Here is a 26,499-nt window from a genome sequence, read left to right on the forward strand (position 1 = left end):
ACAATGTGTTGTTTGCAGGGTTGTATTTTGAAAATCAAGTGGTAAAGGAAACAGTAACTAACGGCTTGTATTCTTTTAAATGGTTATTTTATAAAAAATTTGTGTATTACAGTTTTGTTTGAGCATATTTTCATTGACAACTTGTTTGTGTAGAGAATCAAAATAAAAAATGTATAAATTACAAACGGAATGACAAACTTATATATACCCTTAATACGTTAAACATTTTGGATAAAAAAATTGGATTAAAAATAGTTTTCACGATTTTGGCCCACTGTCGCCATAGAAATTTCAAATGAAATTTTAATCGGATTTTTTTTTGATCCAAAAATTTTTTTTTCCTACAAAAATGTTTTTCCCAATTGTCTTTCCGAAAAAAATTCTTTTTCAACAAATAAAAAATTATTGCCTTCAAACATCCTTAAAAAATCGCGAAAAATAACAATTACTCTCAATTTAAATAAGATAATGTTCCCTTAGTAGTTTTAAGTATGTTTTGTTTATTATCAGCTGATTTGGGTACGTTCAATGAGTGAATTGATTTTTTTTTTATTGCAATTAGTAGACAAAAATCACAAAGTATATATTCTGTGCAAAAACCTCGGTAGTATGCGCAAGTGTTTTTTGGATTTAAATGCGTAATAAGTGTTTTTTATTCTGAAAATTAGTTTTTTGTCAATAATATAAGTGTTTTATCTCGTATTCGTGCTATTGCTGTGCTGATTTGAACTGCGAAATCTTGCATACATGGACCTTCGAATAAAAAAAATTATTTAACACTTCCTATGGCTTATTGGGAAAACTGTTTATATTAGTGTGCAACCAATTTTGTGTAATTTATAGAGTTTTTTATAAAAATTCGATTTCTGATGATAATATGTGATATCCTATAAAAATGCATATGGTAAGTTATAAACATAGTTATACTATTTTCATATTGAGAAGAATTGATTTCAGTTTAAATTATTTAACTAAAGTAACCTAAAACCTACAAACAAATAATGCAATTTGTTTTTATGCTATACTTCAGTTGGCAATGCAACAATCAATGGCTGGTGGTGGGCTCATGATCATTTAACATTTTGGCCTTTTAGTGGTCAAAAATGTGATTTTCTTGATGTTGTGTAAAAAGACATAAAACGTTTTCAATAAAAATTAATTGAAAACATTTTGATTAATCAGATTAAACGAAATGCGGCTGTTGCTGTTGTTGTTTTTGTAATTTAAGATGCAAAAAAACAAATTTGGATTATTGTTGTTGTTGTTAGCTGCTGCAGTTGTTTCTTTATAAGGACAACAAATAGGTGGTTAATGTTGCAATCAACAAATGTTGTTTAGTTGACAGCTAGTTTGTTGTTGTGGCTATTGCTTTTATTGTTGTTGTTGGTAGTTAAACAGATCGTATCCGTGTTGAATTGTCGCTACAAATTGTCATGATTGTTGTTGACTGTTGACTACACTCGCACACATACATACACTCAAGTAAACAAATTAGATTTAAACATTTACAACAATAAAAAACACAACATACCTACAAATATAAGAAGTTTTAAACATTTGATGTTGTTGTTATTGTTTTTGCTGTGTAGTTTTTCTTTTTTAGTAGTTGACAGTAAGTTAAGTTTGAAGTTTAAAACACAAATCGCTCCCGGCAGCCAGCCATGCAGTCAAATATACAGCCACCATCAACCACACATAAGTCGTTTAAGTCAAAGTTAAACGGTGGAAAAAAAATCTAACGAACGACCGACAACGACCTCATCATCACGACTTTTGTTTTTATTTAAAATTCTGTTGGTTTGGTTGTCGCTCTGTCTGTATGTGAGTAAAAACCTTTGTTGTTTGTTTTGGTTTGACATAGCGGTGTTTTGGGAGCCGTTTTTGTTGCAATTTTTTGGTGTAATATACCCTACACCACTTAGGGCGGGTTTTTGACTTACAGCTGATGAAAAAATATTTGTAACATTAAAAAATATACCATTCCGGTGCTAAGGAGGATTTGAGAAACTCTCTGTTTTGATTGGATAACAAAATGCGACATTTTATGACGTTGTGTTTGGCTATACTACGAAGTTTAAACTAGAAAATTAGATTAGGATTAACGATAGATTAGTTTTATTTTAGATTAACTAATCTGATTATTTGAGTGAAATTGGAAAATAGGTGCTCTTCGTGTGACCTCGTGAATATATCACGAGATTGTCTCCTGACTGGAACAACAACAAAATTTGCATTTATATAGAATTCAAGATTGACTAATGATTTTGGGAGTCGATAATCTGTCCTAATGCCATAATAAACTTAACGATTTTGCCGGGAGAAAAACCATAAGCTTATGTTATCATAGATTCCTATAAAGTTGTTATAAATCAGCTTTTTAAGGCAATTGAAAGTGTAGGTAATTGTTAAGCTGATCACAACTGGCATTAATCAATTTTTACAAGTTTTATTATAATTCCAAGTTTTTTTTTTTGTGAGAAGAATAAATATCCAAAAAGTACAACAACAGAAACTTCATCAAAAAGGAGCACGTGACATGTAGTCCATTTTTTTGTGGTTGTTGTTGCTCAAGTCCCTCTTTTGTTTTGACAATTTCTCTGACTGCAATCAATTGAAAATTTGCAAATTTCTGTTCCATTTGTCTTTGTTGTTAATGTTTGTAACTTTTTATTTATCTTCCTTTGTTTTGGTTGCCATTTGGAGGTGCTACAAAAACATGCTAAAAATTGAACGTTAATTTGAAAAGGAGAAGTTATTTATTTCTTGTTGATTATTTTATTTTTTTGTTGTTGGCGTTAGTGTTGAATTTGTTGCATTAAATTACTGAATCGTGGTATCATGATTTTATGCAAAAAAAGGCGAAAGAAACCCTTAAGAAATTACCATCAGTCATGTTCTGTAGTTTAATTGGTGGTTTTTATATTTGAGAAAGTTTTAATTTAAATTTACTTTGAGAATCTAACTAACTACTTAAATTGATTTGGTTTTATTTAATGGTCAGTTAAAGAAATGAAGTAATGGAATAGAAATTCGCAAAGAAAAATTAGTATTTCCAAAGAAGTCATATCCATTCATTGCTCGGCCGAAATTACAACAAAAATACTACTTTGAAACAAACATAAAGCTCAACGCCTGCAATTTTTAAGGATACAATGACATGATCAGATAAGTGGTTTGAAGTAATATTTTCAGACAAAAAAAGTAAGAGAACTATATTCGGCTGTGCCGAATCTTATATATTAGAGTATCCAAAACCGAAAATACTACCGAAAAGCGGTCAACCGGTTTTTTCATCTTTGTAAACTTTTTGAAAAACCGGTTTTTGTAAGACGGTTAACCGGTTTTAATGAAATATATTTTCTAAAGCTCATTTAAAAATATTTTTGAAAAACTTTGACACCATTTTTAAAAATATTGATTTATTTTATAGAATAATTGCATAAAGATACTGAAACCGGTTAATCGTTTTTTTTTAAATACAAAAATCAAAACCGGTTTTTTCAAAAACACAATTTTTCGGTTAAACCGGAAACCGGTTTTTTGGACACTCTATTATAAACCCTTCACCAAATTATACTTCAAAATAAAAATTTTAAATATTTTTAGGTAAACCAAATTTATTTTTTTTTAATTTTTTGAAAAAAAAATTTTTCGAATTCATTTTTAAAATTTAAATTTTTTTTTTTTTTTTTTTGGGTTTTTTATTTTTTAGCAAAAAAAACTTTTGGTGAAAAAAAAATTAGGGTTAAAAAATATTTTTTTCGATTTTGATCCATTGTAGGTCCAACTTACTATCAAAGGTTTTTGAAATATCTATCATTAGGTATCCATATTGTCTATATAAATGACTTAGTAATCCAGATATAGGTCAAAAATCGAGGTTGTCCTGGTGGATCGATTTTCTCGATTTTAAATAGCAACCGAGCAGGAAGAATTCGGAGATATGTATGTAAGTTATTTGGGGGCTTCGAAAAGTTGATTTCAAAAGACACACAGACGGACATAGCTTAATCGACTCCGCTATCTATAAGGATCCAGAATATATATACTTAATTGTGAAAATTACAAACGGAATAACAAACTTATATATACCCTTCTCACGAAGGTGAAGGGTATAAAAACAAAACGATAACCCTATGTATACAACTTTTATTCATACAGTTTAAGTAAAGAACAATTATTTCTCCAATGAAGACACAGCACCAATGATTTGGCTTCAGAGCTTCGAATTAATTAATTCAATTTGAAAATTCATTTCTTTAGTTTCTTTAAAAGTCTTGTATCGAAATAGAATTCATTCACAGTTGATTTAATTCATAACATAATTCATTCAACCTTTTTGGAATAGATTTTAATTGAAGAAAAATTTAATCATTCAATACATTTTTAAAGCTATTTAAATTAAAGATAACTTGAATGGTTCAACAAGAAATTAATTCAATAAAGAATTAACTTTTAAACGAATGAAGTCAATACGTTTGCAGTACTAAGGAATTAAGACAATGAATTAATATGTGCTAAAATTAAGAATTAGTTCTTTCGAACCTTTGTTTGGTTTTTAAAACGGAAAAAGCTGACAGAACTATTGAACAATAGATCGTACAATATGCGTTTTAGCAATTTATAATAGTTTGGATCCATAGCATGGACTTACTAATACTATAATCATCCAATTGATCTTGTCAGATCCGTAATACAGTGCATTAGCAAGCAAATGTGTCCAGGGACCCATATAAGCGTTATCCTAGAATGTCTCGCTATCTCATTTAGGGATACCTGATATTCCTCGCTTAACCTAGATGTCGTGAATACAACCGCCTAAAACCTAAAGTAGGATTTCGTCCCAAATTATACGAAGGCTGTAAGCAATTTGAAACAAAGAGATTGTAGCTGCTGTTGCATTTTATTTGTTAAAATTGACGCTCGATGACACAAAATGGAAATCCGAGTTTGCAAGAGAGTAGTATCCATCGTATCCACACCCAATTTCCTCGACCTATTGCTGTATTCCTACCTAAGAAAATTTTCTCCATAGAAGGACTCAAAACGAACACACCACATCCAGAAGAAGTGGAAGAACTTTTTAGTTTAGGGTTCATGTGATCATAGATCCTCTATTTGTTGTCTTCGACAATCTTCCTATTTTACAAATATAAAAACTACAAGATTTTTATTGCGCTTGCAACAAATTATAAATAATTTCAGTAATAAAATGTGACTGAATGGTTGGACATTGTTGATTTATAAGGACAATAAATGTTGTTGCTGAATGTATCGGTAACCTTTTGTTGTTGATATTGCTGTTGGTGTTGTTGCTGTTGTTGTTGCATTTTTATAATCGAATTAATTACACACTTGCATAACAATAAATTACAATTACGTATGAACATGTAACGTCATTATTGGAAGAATTATTTTCCTTCGTTTTGTGCAACATTTCGTTTCATTTCATACTAAATAAGTTTTTCTGTGCGCTTTTTATCGTTTTTGGTGTGACAGCAACCATTAGCCAGGCAGGCAGGCAGGCGAGGCGCAGGCAGCCAACCCCAGTTAGGCTGGCTGGCAGGCAGCCTGGCAAATGCTTTAAGTTGCGGTCTTGTTATCCGTGTTGTAAAATCAGTACAACCAGCAATAACAACAAATAGCAACAATATAATACTTACAGCAACAAACAGCGACAATGATGACGACGATGAGTGCCCGTTAACACAGGAGTATCGGGTTTCAATAGCAACCAGCAGTGAGTTCCATCCACTGCAGCAACAGCAAAATTCAGCCAAACAGTTGTACATTTTAATTAACATCATTACCTTTACGACGACAATAACAACAACAACTGCAGTGGCGGTTTAATTGGTTGTTGCTGCCTTGCTTGATTATTTTTTTTATTTATTTTTTATTATTGTTATTTCTGTTTTTGGTTGTCGGGCGCTTCCTTCCAGCTCTTTTGCTGGTGTGACCACGAGAATACTAAAATGTCTTAATTTGTAAACGTCATCGAGCGCACAAATGAATACTGGCCGCCAAACACATAAAGATCCATTTAAGAAAACGAAATACCACCACCACAAAGTCATCAATATCAGCAGCCAAAACACTGTAGAAATTTTGTGAGAAAAAGGATGGCTAAACGTTTTCTGGAGAAATAAAACGATCGATACGTACATATAAACAGAAATAACAGATTTATTGTAAAAATCGAATGGTTAGAGGTTATTCCGTTGAAACAGCAGAATTTTACTTTAAATGGTTCTTTAGACCGAAATTTTAGACATTAAAAAGTTAATGTTTTGGCTGATATTTGTAGAACAGTCTATTGTTCAGACTATAGACCAGTCCATTGTCCAGACTATAGACCAGTATATTGTACATCTATTGTCCTGTCTATAGACCAGTCTATTGTCTGGAGTATAGACCAGTCCATTGTCCATCTATTGTCCTGACTATAGACCAGTCTATTGTCCTGACTATAGACCAGTCTATTGTCCTGACTATAGACCAGTCCATTGTCCATCTATTGTCCTGACTATATACCAGTCTATTGTCCTGACTATAGACCAGTCTATTGTCCTGACTATAGACCAGTCTATTGTCCTGACTATAGACCAGTCTATTGTCCTGACTATAGACCAGTCTATTGTCCTGACTATAGACCAGTCTATTGTCCTGACTATAGACCAGTCTATTGTCCTGACTATAGACCAGTCTATTGTCCTGACTATAGACCAGTCTATTGTCCTGACTATAGACCAGTCTATTGTCCTGACTATAGACCAGTCTATTGTCCTGACTATAGACCAGTCTATTGTCCTGACTATAGACCAGTCTATTGTCCTGACTATAGACCAGTCTATTGTCCTGACTATAGACCAGTCTATTGTCCTGACTTTAGACCAGTCTATTGTCCTGACTATAGACCAGTCTATTGTCCTGACTATAGACCAGTCTATTGTCCTGACTATAGACCAGTCTATTGTCCTGACTATAGAGCAGTCTATTGTCCTGACTATAGACCAGTCTATTGTCCTGACTATAGACCAGTCTATTGTCCTGACTATAGACCAGTCTATTGTCCTGACTATAGACCAGTCTATTGTCCTGACTATAGACCAGTCTATTGTCCTGACTATAGACCAGTCTATTGTCCTGACTATAGACCAGTCTATTGTCCTGACTATAGACCAGTCTATTGTCCTGACTATAGACCAGTCTAATGTCCTGACTATAGACCAGTCTAATGTCCTGACTATAGACCAGTCTATAGACCAGACTATAGCCCAGTCTATTGACCAGCCTATAGACCAGTCTATTGACCAGCCTATAGACCAGTCTATTGACCAGCCTATAGACCAGTCTATTGACCAGCCTATAGACCAGTCTATTAACCAGCCTATAGACCAGTCTATTAACCAGCCTATAGGCCAATATATTGTCCAGAATATTGATCAGTCTATCGTTCATTATATTGTCCAGATTATAGATCAGTCTATTGTCCAGGCTATAGACCAGTCTATTGCTAAACTATTAAATTGTTTATTATAATTTTCACAAAAAATCCTACAATGATCTTGCAATTTCCGATCCGGCAAAATAGCTAAACTTGATCCAACATCGGTTTAATTTCAGAAAACTAATGAATCAAGTGGCTTATCATGAAAAGTAGAATAGAATTGATCGTCATACTAAGTTGTTGAAATAACTCACGACGAAGCAAAAATTCAAAAGTATAATCTAATAGATCATCATTGAATTCTGTTAAAAATGTTAACCTTTATGCTAAAATCTTGTTCGGCCAGAAAATTAAGCATAATCTCTGTTTAATCATTCAGTGTATATCCCAAGAGCACAACATGTATGACGACTTTATCACAGTACGAGCACTATCGATCGTTTTGCTAGTTGTCGTTGTTCATTTATTTAATGTTGCCGGCATTTTATCGCTAATATATTTGTTGTACATATTGTTGTATTGTTGTTAGACTTCTAGTTGTTGCCTGTAGTTTAGATGATGTTTTTGATAGGGTGGTAACAACAAAAACAACAACAACTACTCTACTCCTAACCAAGACATTTCCACGTATACTTTGTCGTCATCATGATACTCGTCATCGCCAGCATCATCAGTACAAGTAGTTTTTAAAGCAGCCCATTAACATTTATGCCGACAATATGCCGCACTGACGGCCGGCCAGCGAACAGCCAGCCTTCAACTAAACTTTAGCTGCTGCTTGGCCAATGGTAATAAAAATAATAGAGAAAATGAAACAAAACGAGATGAAGATGAAGTAAATTAAAAGCCAAGGATTTACTTGTAATTTCAGTTGAACTTGCTGCCTTTAGAGCTGACGATGATGATGAAGTCATCATCCATGTATTTGTCATAATCAGCAACATCAGCACAAACACAGCCACCAACCACCACCACCAGCAACACCATCATCAATATCAACATTTGAACATTTATTGTTATGGCAGTTGTCTGTTGCTGCTGCAACTGCACTTTGGTTCCGCTTTTATACTCCACAAATGTTGCTGAAACAACAAAAATTTGTTGACTGTGCAAGACTAATGTCAGTTGCATATTATTGTTGCTGGCGATTTCTTTGACTTTGATTGTGTTTAAAACACTTTAAAATAAATTGGCGCCTTAATTTTCAACCAAATGGGCGTCATAACAATCTTTCGTAGGATACAATTTAGTGGGAGGTTTTTATTTTGCATTTTTTTTCTTTCTCTCTCTTCTGTTGTACAAGTTTTTGCATTTATTTGTATCGAATATCTTTCATAATTGTTATTGACACACTTTAACAAACTATAAATTAATAATTATATGATTTTAATATCGTATTTATATAAATAAACATTTAATTTATGGTTGTGAAGTACAAATTAAATATTAAACAAGTTTTTACTTTTTATAACTATTGTATGAATGGAGTTTTAAATTGTGAGTTTTTAATTTCAATATGGTATAACAAACCTTTATAACTGGGGTTTTCAAATGGGATGCTTTGTGCAAATTTAGTTTATACAATTTAAACGAACGTTACATTATATAGAATTCCGGAATCTCAAAAGAGGAAAAGTTAACAATTCAGTTTATTATTTAAGATCACTATCAGCCCAATTTTCCCATTGAATTTGAATAGGAAAAATGAGAAAAGGGGAAAAACTCCCGGGGAATTTTTATTCAGAATTGGGCTGTATGTGTTTTTATATAAATACACGTTTATAATTCACAGAAATACACACACATAAATTTCAAACTTTATAATGTACAAGACAGTTGATGTAAACTCTAACAGCGCCTATGAAAAACACACAGTATCATATTCTAGAAGCTTCATGAATTATCTAACGGACAAAACTAGAAGACTCCATTTCTAGAGCTTTCGGTAGCCTTACCCTAGGTCTCCACGTAGCAATTTTTATTGCTAAGCACAATAAATATCGTCGCAGAACAACAGCAGATCGATTGCTGATTGCTTTAGGTGGAGAAAACATTCGTCACAAATACAAAATTTTCAACACGAGAAGTTCTATGAAAAACTGAGATGTATTTTGCTTATATTTTTTGTTGAATAATTCTTTTCACTAATTTCATTGTTTTTTTACTTTTGGTACTTAAGTAAATTAAATATTTATGAATTAATCGCACCGAATCATAGTAAGAAGAAATTTTAAATTAATGACAACTGAACTGACACCTTACTGCTTAGCAATAATTGCTCAGGCAATCAGTAGAGCAATCATTGCGCAAATGTATTGCTACATATGGCAATTTGCGGTCTATACTCGCAAAATTGATTGACGCAATCAAATAAATATTGCTACGTGGAGACCTAGGATTAATGTTAGCAGCTTTGACTGTTAATATATGCCTGTTATGACAATGTATACAAAAGATGTTGGATGTGGAAACCCTTGTTAAAATCGTTAAATTCAAGTTGATAGTGTAATTTTGTAACAATATCTTTGATCTACTTAAACTCATTTTTGCACAACACACTTAGATCAGACTATGAACTAGTTACTCATACTATAGACTAGTTTATTGATTAAACTATAGACTAATATATTCCTTCAGACTGTAAAATAAACTACTGCTCTGACTTTAGACTAATCAATTGCTCAGACTATAGACTAGTCTATTGCTCAGACAATAGACAATTGTTCAGGCTATAGACTAATTTACTACTCAGATAATAGACTAGCTTATTGCTCAGACTATAGAGGAGTCAGACTATAGACTAATCTATTGTTCAGAGTATTAAATATTTGTCTGCTCAGGCTTTAGAGTAGTCGATTGCACAGACTATAGGCTAGTATATTGTTCAGACAATAAAAAATTGTTCAGACCATAGACTAATTTACTTCTCAGATAATAGACTAGTTTATTGTTCAGACTATGGACTAGTCTATTGCTCAGACTATAGACAAATCTATTGTTCAGAGTATAGAATATTTTTCTGCACAGGCTTTAGAGTAGTCAATTGTTCAGACTAATAATAGTCTATAGTCTGAACAATGTACTTTCAGTTTGTCCGTTGTTTAGTCAGGAGAATTCTATTGCCAGAAAATTTTAAATTAAAATAGAAAATTCTTCGGAAATCTTTGTATTGCATGTCCCTATTGCAAGAAATGAAAAGAAAAAATTCTATGGAAATCTGGAATGTCATGCAATCTTTACATTTTCAAATAAAAGCACCCAATATTCTTTTTATTTTTTTCAGATTATATGGTGTATTTCTTAAAAATATGCAGCGGTTCTCATATACTAAAATACTTATAGTTTTTCGCGATCAGTACCCATAGTGGGGAGGGTAAATTGGGTTAGTGCTGATGTTTGTAATGTAGAAAAATATTGTCCCAATACCCACCTTAATGTATACAAATCTGATCAGGATCTGAGTCGATTAAAGTTACGTGGCCCGCCTAAAATTAATATTGGACCTTCAGATCATGTTATATTATTGTTATTATGTGTAATAACTACATTTTCTTCATGTTAAAAAAAACCATTCAAATAAGGATGATTCGATTTTTAAATTTACAACTACATGTGATTTATCAGAAGTATAAGTATGAAGAACCAACATACATATATATGGACATGTTAAAAAGAACTTCCGCGTATCAGAAATTTATACTTCTTAATTTGTAGCATGTCAGATTTTAATAAATTTGTTAATCTTAATCTCAATATTACTTAAGTGCTACTCCAACATAAAATCTGAAGCAATTCTTAAACACAACAACAATTTATATTTACTGCGCATGCGAACACGCTAAACACTTGATAACATGACAGCTTTTTTTTTTGTAACATAAAATTCACCTGTTGTGCACTTAAGCCCTTTCTTATAAAAGACAGAAAACAAATTATTTTTTACTCATACAAAGTAATTTATGTTTTAAACTCACACTTAACTGAAATAACAAGGTATTTATATTTATTTTAAATAACCAAAATAAAAATAAATGAGAAAAAAAAGAAACCGAAAATAACATAACAACTTCTTCTTTAAAGTGTAAATTTGATTTATTACATCATTTTGTAAATTATACTCGCACTCGTGTAGCCATGCAAAAGAGCAATTTGTCAAAATTTATTTAAAAGTTTCTTACCCAAAACATTTTCGTACGTTTTTCTTTTTGTTCTTTAACTTTAACGTTAATTTGAAACTTGACCTTAAGATGTTTGTAAAGATTTAAGATGTTGTTTTGGTTGTTAACATGTCATAAGTCTTAATTGTTGTTAGAAGATTAAAAAAAAAAAAAAATCTTTATTATTTTTTTTCTTAATACTCGAATGGTCTCTTGTTGTAAGATTTAAAATAAGATATAAATTTTAGATAGTTGTTGAATTGAATACATATCTGTCTGGGTGTCCCCTTTGCTGTTAGCAATGAAGCGAGCAGTCTAGATCAGTGTAATATTTATCGATTCTTAAGTAACCCACTCTCGCAAATGATTTTAAATAATAAATCTAAGAGGAGATAAACAACCTTGTCAACTTGAATTAATCGCATTTGTAGTTAATTTCTTGAAAATGTGTTGTATTGTTTCTAGTGTATCCAATATTTTTTCATCGATTAATTATGATTAAGTTATTAAATATTATAAATATTATTAAAGAAAACATGTACGAGTAGGTATATGAAGTGTGGTGTATTGAATTATTTACACTTAATTGAATTTACTTTAGATTTTGTTTGTATGCTTGAGTTGTTTCTAAGAGGTATTTTATAGTTAATTGAAATTTAGAGCTTAAAGTTTAAACCTGTATGGACAAGACTGATTTATAATCTTGCTAAAAAGCCGTCATAGTCTTGCTAAAGACTCGTCTGTAGTCTTGCTATAGACTTGTCCATAGTCTGGCTGCAGCCTCGCTATAGACTTATTTATAGTCTCGATATAGGCTAGCTACAGATTAGTCTATAGTTTGGCTATAGAGTTTTCTATAGTTTAGCTATAGAGTTTTCTATAGTCTGGCTATAGAGTTTTCTATAGTCTGGCTATAGAGTTTTCTATAGTCTGGCTATAGAGTTTTCTATAGTCTCGCTATAGAGTTTTCTATAGTCTCGCTATAGAGTTTTCTATAGTCTGGCTATAGAGTTTTCTATAGTCTGGCTATAGACTTTTCTATAGTCTGGCTATAGACTTTTCTGTAGTCTGGCTATAGACTTTTCTATAGTCTGGCTATAGACTTTTCTATAGTCTGGCTATAGACTTTTCTATAGTCTGGCTATTGACACTTCTAAACTCTTGCTATATAAACTTCAAAACTCTTGCTATAGAAACTTATATAGTCAGGCTATAGAGTTTTCTCTAGTCTGGCTATAGAAACTGATATAGTCTGGCTATAGAGTATTCAATAGTCTGGCTACAGACTCTTCTATAGTCTGGCTATAGAGTATTCAATAGTCTGGCTACAGACTCTTCTATAGTCTGGCTATAGACTCTTCTATATATTGACTGGCTACAGAAACTTCTTAAATACAATTGGAAATGGTGTAGTCTATAGTCTGAACAATGGAAGTGCTATTTATTTCAAGAAAATTTTATATAAAAAAAAATAATTCTTCAGAAATCCCCAATCTTTACACTTGTAAATAAAAACAACCAATATTCTTTTTATTAATTTTTTTTTTTATTTTGTTTTTATTATTTTTTGATTTTTTTTTGTTGAAATTGTGTCGCACAATAGTTTTATTTAGTTTTCCTTTAATTTTAATCATTTTAGACGAGTAATAAACTGCAATAATTACAATAATTGTTTTTGCTCAGTAGTCGGTTTCCTTGCTTTGCTTCAACGTTCTTTTATGTTTTATTTAGCAGTACATAATTAATGATAATTTAATTTTTATATATTTTTTTATGCATTTTTAATACATCCTTTGCAAACATAAATTGTTTAATTAATATTTAATTTACTTAATAACAATGCAAAATAGTAATTATAATTATGAAAATGAAAAACATATTTTACAATAGTGTTTTTATTAATTAATAATAAAAAAATAAAATACAAATATTTATAAAAAAAAGAATCTTAAAAATTAGAAACAAAGTTTTTGTTGATTTCTTTTGTTTTTTTAAATAACAATTAAATTGTTGTTAATTTTTTTCATATACATTAATTTAATAATTAATAAGATTTGTGTTGTATTTTTGTTTTAAATAATTAAATTATATTTATCATTTTGAAATTAAAAGTTATACTTCTTGTGTTTTAAATTTGTTTGTATTAAATTGCTTTAAAAGTTATAGTTTATTAAAACAGCGGTTTGTTTTTAATATTTATTTAGATTTTTTCAAGTTATTTTTGGCTTACGTATGTGTTAAAAAGCTTTTTTTATATATATGATAAGGGTTTTTTAAAAAATTTATTTTATTTATTTAGTTTTTCAATAAAAAAATATTCTGAATTTCTTGAAAATTATAGTTTAAGTTATAATATTTTTATTATGATGTGGATTTTAGCTTGTTTAGTTTTTTTTTCTTTAGGTTTGAAATTCAGAATATTTATTTTTCTTTCTTTTTATTTAAATTGTGCTCCTTTAGAGTTTTGTTTTTATTTTGTTTAAAAATTGTTCTTTTCTCTTTATATTGTGACAAGTGGTAATACAGTTTTTTTAAAAAAGATTTCATTTAGTTTTTCATTAAAAATTTTGTATTTCCTTTTTTAATAAATTTGAGTATATGAGGAGTATATAGTGGAAAAAGAGGTTATATGGGGTTATAGTTGTATAAGATTGAGTATATATTTTGTTTTGTTAAGATTTGTTTTAAGGTTTTTGATTATATTTGTTTTTTATGGTTTCAATTACAATACAATTACAAATCATAAAATTTTATTTAATAAAAATGTTATTGTTAAATTAAGCACCAAATAATCAGGTCTGTTTTGGAATCTATAGTCTGGTTAAGAGACTAATTTATAGTGTGAACAATAGAATAGTCTTGGATAATAGACTGATCTATAGTCAGTAAAAAATACTATTCTAAAGTCTGGACAATAGATAGCCCTATAGTCTGAACCATATACTAGGCTATAAACTGTGCAATAGACTAGTCGATGGTGTGAACCATTGGCTAGACTAGAGTCTGAGCAATAAACTACTATTCAGTCTGAATAATACACCAGACTTCCCAGAACAGACCTACAAATTATTCATTAACCTATACTTTTGTTTTTATCACCCTAAAATAATGAAACTTAAAAACTAATTTAAAAGATAAAATAAAAAAAGATGTATAAAAAAGATGTGTCTTGAGACAAGTGCTTAAAAAATAAGTGTCTTTATAATTCTTAAGAATTTTAATGTTTTCATTTTATTTATCTAATAGAAGTGATGTAAAAAGTATGTCATAGTAACTAAAAGGATCTTCTTATTAATTCGCCTTCTGTTTCTTTTACTTACTCACAACCCTAACTAGTTTTATATTAAACAAAAACAATCTTTCGATCTTAATAAACTAACTAATTTTGCGTTTTAATCCCTTTTAGAAATGAACCAAAATACATAAGTTTAAATTAACAATAAATCATTTAAAAACATGTTATTTAAAGCCTTTTTTTATACAATATTTTCTGGAAAATATTTCATTTATAAACCATCTTCTCTAGGCAGCATTCAATATAAAATTGTAAAAAATAATCATAATTAGAAATAGAAATAAATCTCATAACAAACATAAAAATACTACCCTGTATTTAATAGCTAAAGAGGGGCCACACTGGTAACTGGTTTTAAAACAGGGTTGTTTTTTTTGACAATTAAAAAAGTGTGGCCCTTTCTCTGCTTAATAAAACTGGTTGATTTAATTTATCAGCTTTTTTTTAATAATTTACCAATTCTTAACTAATTTTATTTGTTTTTATTATGTTTTTCGTGCAAAAATACCTTTTTTTCTTTAAAACTACTACATACTTAATTTCCTTAAAACATTAAGGGGGATGTTTGTTAAAATTTCTAGAAAACTATTTGTTTTTATGTAAATTTTATTATTGTGATTAAAATCCAAGTATGAAATGTTTAAAATCTAATTATAAATGGTGTTTTTTTATAGGCAATTGTTTTAATTAATTTATATTTTTTTTAATTTTAAATGATTTTTTCCTGATTTGTGTGGCTAAGTGGAAGGTTTTTTTCTATTTTCTTACTTAATCTAGTTTTTAGGTGTAAATGCTTGATTGGGTCTATATTGGGGGGAGGTGAGGGAAGTAAGGTTTAGCGAATTTTAAAATTGTTTTATATATAATTTCATTTAGATTATCATACTTGCTATTATTTGTTTATAAAAATTATGGCAGTCTCTCTAGGTTTTTTTTTTTGTTTGTTTTATCTGGTTTTATCAATCGCTTCTCTACAACTGTATTCGAGTTGAGTTAAGTTTAATTGAACTAAATGGGGCAGAAATTCAAAATCAATTTTGAGGGATTAACAATTTCGAGATTAAATAGAGAATGGTTGTAAATATAATGGGATTTAAGAGAGAAAGAGCGAAAGTTAACTTATGTAAAGCTTTTTCTGAATTTTATTCTTAATTGACATTAAAAGATCTTAAAGTCCGTAAAAAGGACAAGTTTCAACTTTACAGGAAGTCTGAATGGTCTATAGTCTAAAAAATTGATCAGTTTATAGTAAAATATTTATATTCATTAAGACAATTTAGAAAGAGGAAAGGAAAGTTGCTAATTCTTTAAAACTTCTTACGATTTTGAATTTCTGACACATTCTTGTTCAATTTCTTATTTCCTATTTCATAAATTTACTAAATCTGTAACTCTAATTATTGATTTCATTATTTTCCTATAAAAATTTCCAATTTAATCCTTATAAATCATCATGTCATGTATAAAAAAAACTTGCTAGACTTATTAAATACTATTTCACTTAATTGTTTTTGCTATAAAAATCTAACATTCATTCCTATTTCCTTTCATTACTTATATAGATCCTTTTCTTAATAATTCTGTTCTGTTTAGTATTTTAAGTTGGATGAAGATGATGACAATTGTCTCCTTAAATGCTAGGGTTTTCTAGGTAATCTTTGACATCCCACTATCCGACGGATCTGTGGTGACATTCTTTGTTAGTAGAGTTCGGTATGTTGGCGCACAGGCGCTGGAATCTTAGACATGCCACGATCACGACGTGGCGACACCACCACCGACATATCACGTGAATGAGTGCTGCCACAAGAGCTGGCCGCTGAACTGCGTTTCGACAAGGATTTAGTGGGTGGTGAACAACTGTTGGAGCGTTCCAAATTGCCATTGCTGTGCACCCAAGCCGTAGTAAAGTCCTCATAGTCGGGTTTCTTGCTGTTTTGTGATCGGGGTGTTGAGGTTTGTACCTTATTGTTGGTTGTGGAATATTGCAAAAGTAGTGTTTTCATTTTCTCCAAAATCTGGGCATCATTTCTAGCACTGCTGGCCGCCTCCAACAGCTGTTGAGCCAAGGGGGAATTGGCATGATTCTTAGTTGGTGAAGTGGTCAAGGAGGCTGTGCAGCCTTTAATGCGGCGTCCATTACTATCGTAAAGAATATGGGATGATCTGGTTTTGGAGTTGCGTTCAAATGGTGAAGCCGCAGCTCCATTCGAGTTGGGTGTAAAGGTATCACTTGTTAATGTAGGACGTTTGCGGCCACCATTCATAATAGACCTGCCACTCCATGTATTGGTAACATCACGACCCACGGCCGCTTGGGAACCTCCGGAGGGTGCTGGTGATTTACTCTTTCTGGTGTCAGTGGCAACACCAATGCTAGTTGGTGGTTTTCTTACCGATCTATAAACAGGCTTGTTGCGACTAAAGACTGGCACGCCCGTGCGTGAGTGTAAATCCTGTAAACTTCCTGTGCGGCAAGTGCTATTGTCAATGCTACGTCTTCTTTGTGGCGTGGCCATGGGTGAAAATGGTATTTTACTTTTATTTGTTGTTACTGCAGCTGCTGCTTGTTGATTTGCCGACATTTTAGTAGCCTTTTGTGGTTTTTTATTAGTCGTTTCTGTTGCGGATACTTTAGCATCAGTTACATCAACATCATCACCTTCATTGAGTCCAAAGATTTTATTTGAAAATCCGGTTTTCCTTAAGCCTGTATTGGTGGCTATATCCACGGTTATTTCATCGTCTGTTATAAAAACACCTGATTGTTCAAATTTATTATGTGCCAATTGTTGTTGCTGCTGCTGTTGCTGCAAAGAGTTGGCGGCTATTGCTGCCACATTCAAAACAGCTGGCAATGATTGTGGCCCAATGTCGTCAATGTGTTGATGATGTGTCATTAAAATGTCATCGTTTGGTGTGTAAATATTTTCTATATTTTCGGGTGTCTTTTGTGATGTTGTTGCCTCATCGCTGGGCGAAAGTTGAGAATCACTTGATGTTTGATCATGACGCGCTGTAAGATTAAAAAAATAAAAAGAAAACAATTAAAAAGGAAGTTAAGGAGATATTAATAAAGTTGTGGAGAAAAAGGCTTTAAATTCGTTAAAAATTCTTTAAAAATTGAAATAATGTTGCAAATATTTGTAATCTTCACCATGAGTGGTAATTTCCATAAATTTCATTAGAGATCCCATAAAGTATATACATATATTCTGGATCGTTATAGATAACGGAACCGATAAAGTCATGTTCGTCTGTCCGTTTATCTGTTGAAATAAATTTTCCGAAGCCCCCAAATAATTAAATACATGTAATACATCACACCGCTATGGTTGATATTTAAATTGTGGAAAATCGGCCATAAGCAAAAAATCACGACTAAATACCTCGATTTGTGACCTATTTTTGATCTATATGTGTATTACTAAGTCCTTAATATGTCTAAATAATGATAGACATTTCAAAGACCTTGCCAATGACTTATATAACGCCATTTGAATTCGGACCGTCAATGGGTCAAAGTCGGGAAAAATATTTTGTAATCCGAATTTAATTGTATGATTTTTGTGTTTACCACCAGAAAATTTTTCTCATATTTAAACAGCTATGAGTAAATTAAATTCAAAAAACATTTGTAATTAAACTTTTTTCAACATTTCGTATTTTTTTTTGAAACTATTATTTTATAAATTATTTTATAAATCTCTTCTCAATTTAAAATTTGGATATGAATATGGAGGATGAACTTTTATACTCTAATTAATGTTAAAATTGGAATAGAAATCCTTAATTGTATTTACGTATAATTAAACATCAGTTCTCCTCTTCCTATAGCTTTCTACCATTAAATGATTATCCTATTAATGAAATCCATCTATCAAATAGAATTCCATTTGAATTGGCAACTCTGCTCTGTTTGCCAAACATTTTAGTTCTTACACGGTCTCCTCTAAAATCGTTCGTTCGTTTTAAATTCGTCGTTAAACTTTGTATTGTCCGTCATTAATAGAAAATTGTGTTAAATAAAAGTGTTAAATAGAATATTAAAGGTCTTATAGTGTAATTAAATAAAATAGTTTATTAAAATTATAAGAAATAATTGCGTAAAATAAAGTTTTTATTAAAATAATCAGTGAAAAAAGCAAAATTATAAGATGTCTTTAGTTGTAGTTGTTGCTGTTTTTGTAAACAAAAGCCCTTTACACATGTTTTTGCGTGTGTGTCGGTCGCGTGATGCTGTTTATTCAAATGTGTTGTTGTTGTTGTGTTATTGTTTTTTATGAATGAGAAAGCAAGAGCAAGAAAAAGAGTTTATGTTTTTTATTTTACAGAAACAAAAACATTGTTTTGTTTTGAGTTAAAGGAATCAACCAGAGTTGTTTATCTAGTGTAAATAAAACGGTAATCGGTTCGGGTATTTAATTTGTATCCTATAATAGTGTAATAAATTGTAAATAAATGTAAATTGTATTTTAGGTGAGTTTATCATTTAGATCAGCGAAATGCAAACTCACACCACTACAGTTTTTAGATATTGTAGTTGTATGAGTTGAGAATTATTCTCTGGCAAAAACAAAAACAAATAGCTGAAATAATGAAATAAACAAGCATAAAAGCGTAACACAACCTGCTTCTATCAATGCTCATGCGAGACTGACTGTTTTTATACAATGTGTGTGCTTGCGTACATGTGAAAATAAAAACAAGAGAGCTCATTTGAGAGCTCATTGCATTTCGCTGATTTAGATATAATTTTAATCCATTTATTAAATATTTACTGAATTGGTTTTCTCAAGATTCTAATTTTTAAACAAGTGAGTTTTGTATGGGTACCTACATAATAAAAGTAAATATTTGAAATTTTTAGCTGAAAATTATTTTCGCTTTATCTAATTTAAATACATATCTAACTGTGATCAACTCTTTTTATGATTTTTAGAACAGTTTGCAGCACATTTTTATTTTTAAAACACGTCCATTTTGCACGAATGAAAAAAAATATTTTTTAATTAATTTTCGACACTTAATTTTATTTGTGGTAAAATTTAAATTATAAAGCATTAAATTAAAATTTAAAACAATTTTATAAAACTGTAGGTCAGGTGAAAAATAACAATTAAGAGGGCTATATTCGGCTGTGCCGAATCTTATATACCCTTCATCAAATTATAGGGTGAATGCACCAGTAGTCGGCAGTTTAACTTTTTTTCAGTTTTTAAAGTGATACCATTATGAATGCGAACATGGTATTGGGATGTAAATGGGTTATTCTTGTTTAGTAATTTGTATAGTTTTAGGCTCAATTAATTCTTTTCAAGCAGTTTTTATTAAATTTGAGCAATTTACGTTTTTTTGAAAAAACACGATTTGTACCCGAAGTCGGCACCCTTGATCCTAATGTCGGCAATTTGTGACCCAATTGTCGGCATAGCATTTTTTATTAAGGAAAGAATAAAATCTTAAAAGAATTCAAGTTATTTTTTATTTAAAATATCAGCCATTTAAATAAATACTAATAAAAAACATAAATTAGTGCATTTGAGGTGAAACCACTGTGGGCAAATATCATATCCTACGTTTTTAGACCATCATCCTCAGGATCTGTGTCCAAATCCTCTTCACATGTGCCCCTAACTCGTTTTATCTTCCTTTTTTAATTTGTTTTGGTTTATTTTATTTTTCTATTATCACTGTAATTATGTATATGTTTGCGGTAACCATTTATGTTTATTTTATGTTTAAGTTACCATTCACATCATTGTAGCAATCATATATACATATGATTGTAGTAAATATTTATGTGTTTGTGGCAACCATGTTTATGATGTAATACTTCAACATATTGTGTTGTTCTAGGATTATGGTTATCATATTCTGAGATCAACATATTATGATAAATCATTATCATGAAAATGATTGCCATAAATATATATTTATTTACAATCATGTTAATGGTAACGTAAACATATTATGGTTACCGCAATCATATACAATATCCCAGTGACCATAATATTATTAAAAACTTTGAAAAAATTTGAAATGTACAACTACAACTTGTTGGGATTGGACTTGAACAGTTAAAAGGCTGAAACCAAGTATTTGAATAATTATTTGATAAAGTTGGAGATGAGTAGTGAACAGGTTTCAACGTTTCATTCTGATTTTCTGCAGCTAAAGTTGGCGATACTACCATATTTTCAACTTTTCCTTGTTAATTATGAACGTGCCTGCCTCTATGGTAAGATTACTCACAATTTCAATAGTTTGATAATTTATTTTTAAGTTATTGTTCTCTTCGATAATGTATTCGGAATCAATTCTACGCTCATATTAGGAGCTAGTCGGTTGACTATTTCAAAAGCTAGATCCAAATCCGTTTCTTTTCTCATTTTCAGGCCGATCACCTACTAATAACTCCAACTGATTTAGTAAAGAGCCTGTTTATTAAGGTACCTTACATGATTATTTTAGAGAGAACAGTTTAAAAACCCCTTTATACCATTTCTTTCCGGGTATATCATATACAAATGGTGTGGTTTGCTGCTCTTCCTTCACGATTGATTGAACCGTGTTAAGTTAATCCTCACTTTCTTTGGAATTAGATAACACTGTTTGCGGCCCCATTCTCATAGGACCTTCGGAACCGTATAATTTGTCCTATATTTTTGAACGCGGAACTCCATATTGTTTACTGGCACCTAATACAGAAATCGGGCCTTCTCTCGCATAGAAAATATTTTAAGGCTTTTTCAGGATATTGGTGCATGGGTTTTTTTTCTGGATTGTCCATATTTGGAATTCTAAGATGTTAGAATTAATAATACCTACTGAATCTCTAAATATTACTCTGTTTAACGATCTCCAGTCAAATAAAAAGCTGCTGCCGAGTTCAGGATGCTTGGTCTCCTATACTCGGCAGTTCTTAAAATGCTCAATTAAAACTGTGCCGACTATTGGGTAAACTCATTTCAAACTCATTTTCTCCAAATCTATTGTCAAGAGAGATGAGTAATAAACAAATTTGTAGAATTTGAGCTTAATACAAAAAATTAGCAATTTTCCTGAAGTCGGCATCACTATGCCGACTATTGAAAATCATAGAAATTTTTGTTCCTAATGACGGCATCAATTAAAATAACCAAAAAAAATATTTTTTGTGAAAACTTTCACATTGTAGGTAATATTTAAACAAAGTTTTATCTGTTAACACCACTCTGGTAAAAATATTACTTAAATTGATATGGTTACTAACTTGTTTTAGTTGGCCTTGCCACTAAAAAATTTCTTAAAAAACAGGCAATTCCGCACCAGTTGAAAGATGGTCACTTAATGAGGACAAAAATAGATGAAAATACTCATCTCACCCAAATTTAAACATTACATAAAGATAAATGAGTGTATGTTTAATTAAAGTTAAATCTTACTTTTGTATAAAAGTATCGTTATTCTTATTTATTAAGCTTTTAAGTCAAAAATGCCGACTACTGGGTCATGCCGACTATAGGAGCGTTTACCCTATTTAAAATTTTTTTACAAAAAAAATAACCTTTATTACAATTTATTAGTGAAAAAATTGTTTTTTAAATTTATTAGTGAATATTTTATGAGAAATTTTTAAAAAAAAAAAAAAAAAATTCGGCTTAAAAAATATTTATCCCGATTTTGACTCATTTTAAGTCCGACTTACAATGGCCTTATATTCGCCGTTACAAAGGTTTTTCAAATGTCTATCATTAGATATTAGGGTATTTAATTAATCGGGTTTCTGGTTTAATCGGTTAGTCGATTAATTTTAAATTTTCTAATTTGTATTTTAATTTTAAATTTAAAAGAAAAACACGAATCTTGGGTACTTATACAATAATTTTCGAACAGTTAACCGACCAAAATTAATCGGTTAACCGATTAACGGTCATTTTTTTGTTTTCCGATTTCTCAATTTCAATTTGCATTTTCTCAATACTAATTTCGATTTGCTAATTTCAATTGGGTTTTCTTAATGTTAATTTGCAAACAAGCGGGAAAACTTCGACCAAAAAACTCAAAATTTATTTTAACAGACAAGTTACATTTCATTTCAATTATATATTTTCGAAATATATCCAGCTTTTCACTTTGACACAAATACTCACCATTATTTTCAGCGTCATCGGTTGAAGCCTGACTGTGCAGGGATTCGCGCTTCTGGGCATTCGACTGTATAACGCCCAAACTGCGATAACCCTCATCACTTATTTCACTGCCATTATCACTGATATTCTCAAATTTATTACTATTATTTGCACTGGCATCTGTATTCTGACCATGACCGATGGCCGACGACTGATCATAGTTATCATAACCGCCGCCAACACCATTAACAATTTCAGCTGTTATGGGCAACGACTTGGGACCACTATTATTACCACCATATGTTTCCAAAGATGATTGCTTCTTGCGCATGTCTATTAAACGTCTGGGACTAGGTGACATTGAACGTCTGGCCAAATTGGGCGAAGTCAAAGAGTTGGGTGAGGGATGTAATTTTTCCATATTCAAATTGTGATCCGATTGATGATTGTTGTTGTAACGACGTTGTGCGGTATTGGGACTAGGACTGCGATTTTTGTTGAGACCTCCGCCATAGCCGGGCGATAGTAGAGAAGTGGTTGACGAAGAGTGTGTAGTCGAAGCTAATGAGGTATTTGCGTTGCTAGTGTTTGCATTGATGTTGGAAATCATTTTGCGTGTAGTAGGAGGTGATCTGGAATGAGTGGAAATTTGTTGTTTATGTAATTTTAATTGCCATAGATTAATTCAAGTGTTAAATATGTATGTATGTATTTTGGAGTTTTGCTTTGTGTGAGCATATTAACTAACACTGTTGTCTGTCTACTAATCGCATTAGTCACATTTCATTGGCAGCAATTAACACAAACTTAACTGGCTTCAAATTAACCCTTGTAGAATTCAACAAAATGCCATAAGTTGTAAATAACATATACTATTTTAATTTCAATTCTTATTTTAAATGTTAACATTTTACAATTTATTGGGGTTTAAATTTATTGAAATGCATCCGTTAAAATGTCATTTAATTTTATATATTGTGTTTTGCATTAGTTTTTCTTGTTAATTTCCATATTTCAAGCATATAACCAACCATTGACAGGCCTTTACGTTACAACGTTTAAAACAATAAAATACATTTCATTTCAGTTCATTTGATTTGAAATTTAAATTTACGTTACATTTTATCGACGGAGACAGTGACAACGCCATACAGGTTGACAACTTGTCACCTTACAACTAATTACAGGCTGTCAAATTTAAATTTGCATCTGGCTTTTGTTGCTTATACAATCAAGATTAAATTACAAATTTTATTTGTAAATAACAGTGGGCCCTCTTTGCGAAATAGTTGCATGCAAATAAAGGGGGTTTATACTAGCATTTCTCAAATATTCTGAAAGTTACTTTTAACTTATTTATATTTTAAGATTTGTGTTGTCTAAGATCAAACCAAAGTCCTATAGATTTTTGTTGCTTGTGTAGCGATCTACCACTTGAAGCAACAGGATCGCACACATTTTATTCATTTCTATTTACAAACCTCCCCACTGTACAACTTTATTATAATTTTGTTCTTTTTACTGCACACTAGATAAAATCAATTAGAAACTTTAAATAAAAAATCTTTAATTTGTCAACATAATTTAATTAAAAATAAAACTGCCTGTTTCATCGATAAAACAAATAACACTTTTGTGTTATTTATTTACTCTCGTAACTGTCTATCTATTTATTTTAAAACAACAATTTTCTATTAAAATTCTATAAACACAACTCAATCGAGGACCACTCCCCTATAATTTATAAAAAAAAAGTTCCGACTGACTTTTATAAAGATCGTAGATCACAGCAGTAAAGAAAATTTATATATAGATTGCAATAAAATTAATCACTTTTTAATTTAAATCATGATGTTTAACGCTGCTAAACAACGTAACAGGCTTGATGAAGATGACGATGATGATGTCGTTGCAGTTGTTGTTGATAAATAATAATGTTCATTATATGATGGTGCCGATTTAACCAACCCATTTGTCATATTCATTTAACTACTACAAAATACTATACAACTCCTCGTAATCATCGTTTAAAGATGCCAGCCAGCGCGCTGACGCTTAATGTGTGTGCCACAATGATTTTTACATATGTTGCAAGTGGCAACTAAGTGCTGGGAGGAACAACATTTGAAATTAAGTGGAAATTGTGTTTGATTAATAACATTTATAATAGCTTAATAGATAATTTAAGAGAGATTTTGATAAAAGCTTTTAAAAGCTTAATTCCTTAAATTTAAACTGAAGCTTTTCCAGAGATATTATAAAAAATATTTTTTTAAATCAAAATTTAAATAATAACTTAATAATTTCAAAGCTTTTCTCAAGAATTTTTTAAAACAACTTTAAATGTAGAATTTTGTGACAGTTAAAGCTGTTTGAAAAAGTAATGACAAACATGTTTTTATGAAAATTTCAAAAAACTTATGTAGAATTTAGTGAAAGCTCAAAGATCTCATAAACAGTTTAACGCTTTTAAAGAATTTTCAGATTAATAATTGCTTGAAAGCTTTACCTATGTATATCTCCTTTCTTCTTCTATGATAATAGAAAAAGTCATGCGAATGTTTTTCCGTAAACTTTAATCAAAGCTCTTATATGTCCATATGAAAAGCTTTAAATCCAGAAATTAGTAAGAGCTTTAGTGCGTTTGAAAAAGATTCAATTAAAACTCTTATAAGCACAAATCTGTCTTTATGTAGGTTTCAAAAAACTTTTGTCACGAATTCTTTAAAAATAAACTGCATATGTAGAACTTAATGAGAGCTTTAACCCAAAACTTGAATCAAGGTTTTTATAATTACAAGAGCGTTATTAATGAAGTTTTAAAATAATGCTTGTATGAAAGCTTTCTTTCTTCCTCCATAAGATCTGTAATCTAAACTCATGTGAATGTTTTTCCTAACTATTTAATCAAAGTTTTTATATATGGATATGAAACGCTTTAAATTCAGCAATTAGCTAGAGCTTTCACCCTTTTGAAGAAGCTTTAAGCAAAACTCTAATAAACACAAGCTAGTTTTTATGAAAGCTTTTACTTTTTAAGCTGTAATTAAAGCTTCTATAAGTATGAGAATATGTCTCAAAAATCTTTTATGAAACCTCTGACAAATATAACCCTTTTAAATGTTTCTAATCAGTTATATTTAAACACCTGCAAACTTATAAACAAATTTTAACCCATGCTCATACAAAAATGTAAAAGCTTTAATTAAAACTTTTAAAAACATAAGATTTTGAAATAGCTTTAATCATGTTTTGATTACAAAGCACAAAAAAGAATTCCAAAAAGCTTTAAAAAGCTTTTCTGAAACATATTTATTGAAAGCTCTTTTTATTTATTTATTTTTTTTTTTTTTTTTAAAAACAAACACAAACTGCGAAGCGTTTTGCTTGTCTGCAGTTACACCCAGAGTCTCTGGCGGGAATCGAACCCGCAACCCTCAGATTAATAGTTCAGCACACTATCGACTGGTCTATCGGGGCACC

The 26,499-nt window shown here is 30.6% G+C and overlaps 1 protein-coding gene across 1 annotated transcript in view; it reads right to left on the bottom strand.

Annotated features, from left to right (window-relative positions):
• Positions 1 to 13,276: 13,276 nt before the first annotated feature.
• The window catches only part of pigs (pickled eggs), a 278,343-nt gene continuing 265,120 nt past the window's right edge, over positions 13,277 to 26,499 (bottom strand). The window contains exons 8-9 of the mRNA XM_065507898.1: positions 23,038 to 23,648; positions 13,277 to 17,918 (exon numbers count right to left, since the gene is read on the bottom strand). Coding sequence (XP_065363970.1) covers positions 16,603 to 17,918; positions 23,038 to 23,648 — 1,927 coding nt within the window. The 3' untranslated portion in view covers positions 13,277 to 16,602. The remainder of the gene's footprint in view (positions 17,919 to 23,037; positions 23,649 to 26,499) is intronic.

Source organism: Calliphora vicina, chromosome 4 (genome assembly GCF_958450345.1).
Source record: "Calliphora vicina chromosome 4, idCalVici1.1, whole genome shotgun sequence".
NCBI lineage: Eukaryota > Metazoa > Arthropoda > Insecta > Diptera > Calliphoridae > Calliphora > Calliphora vicina.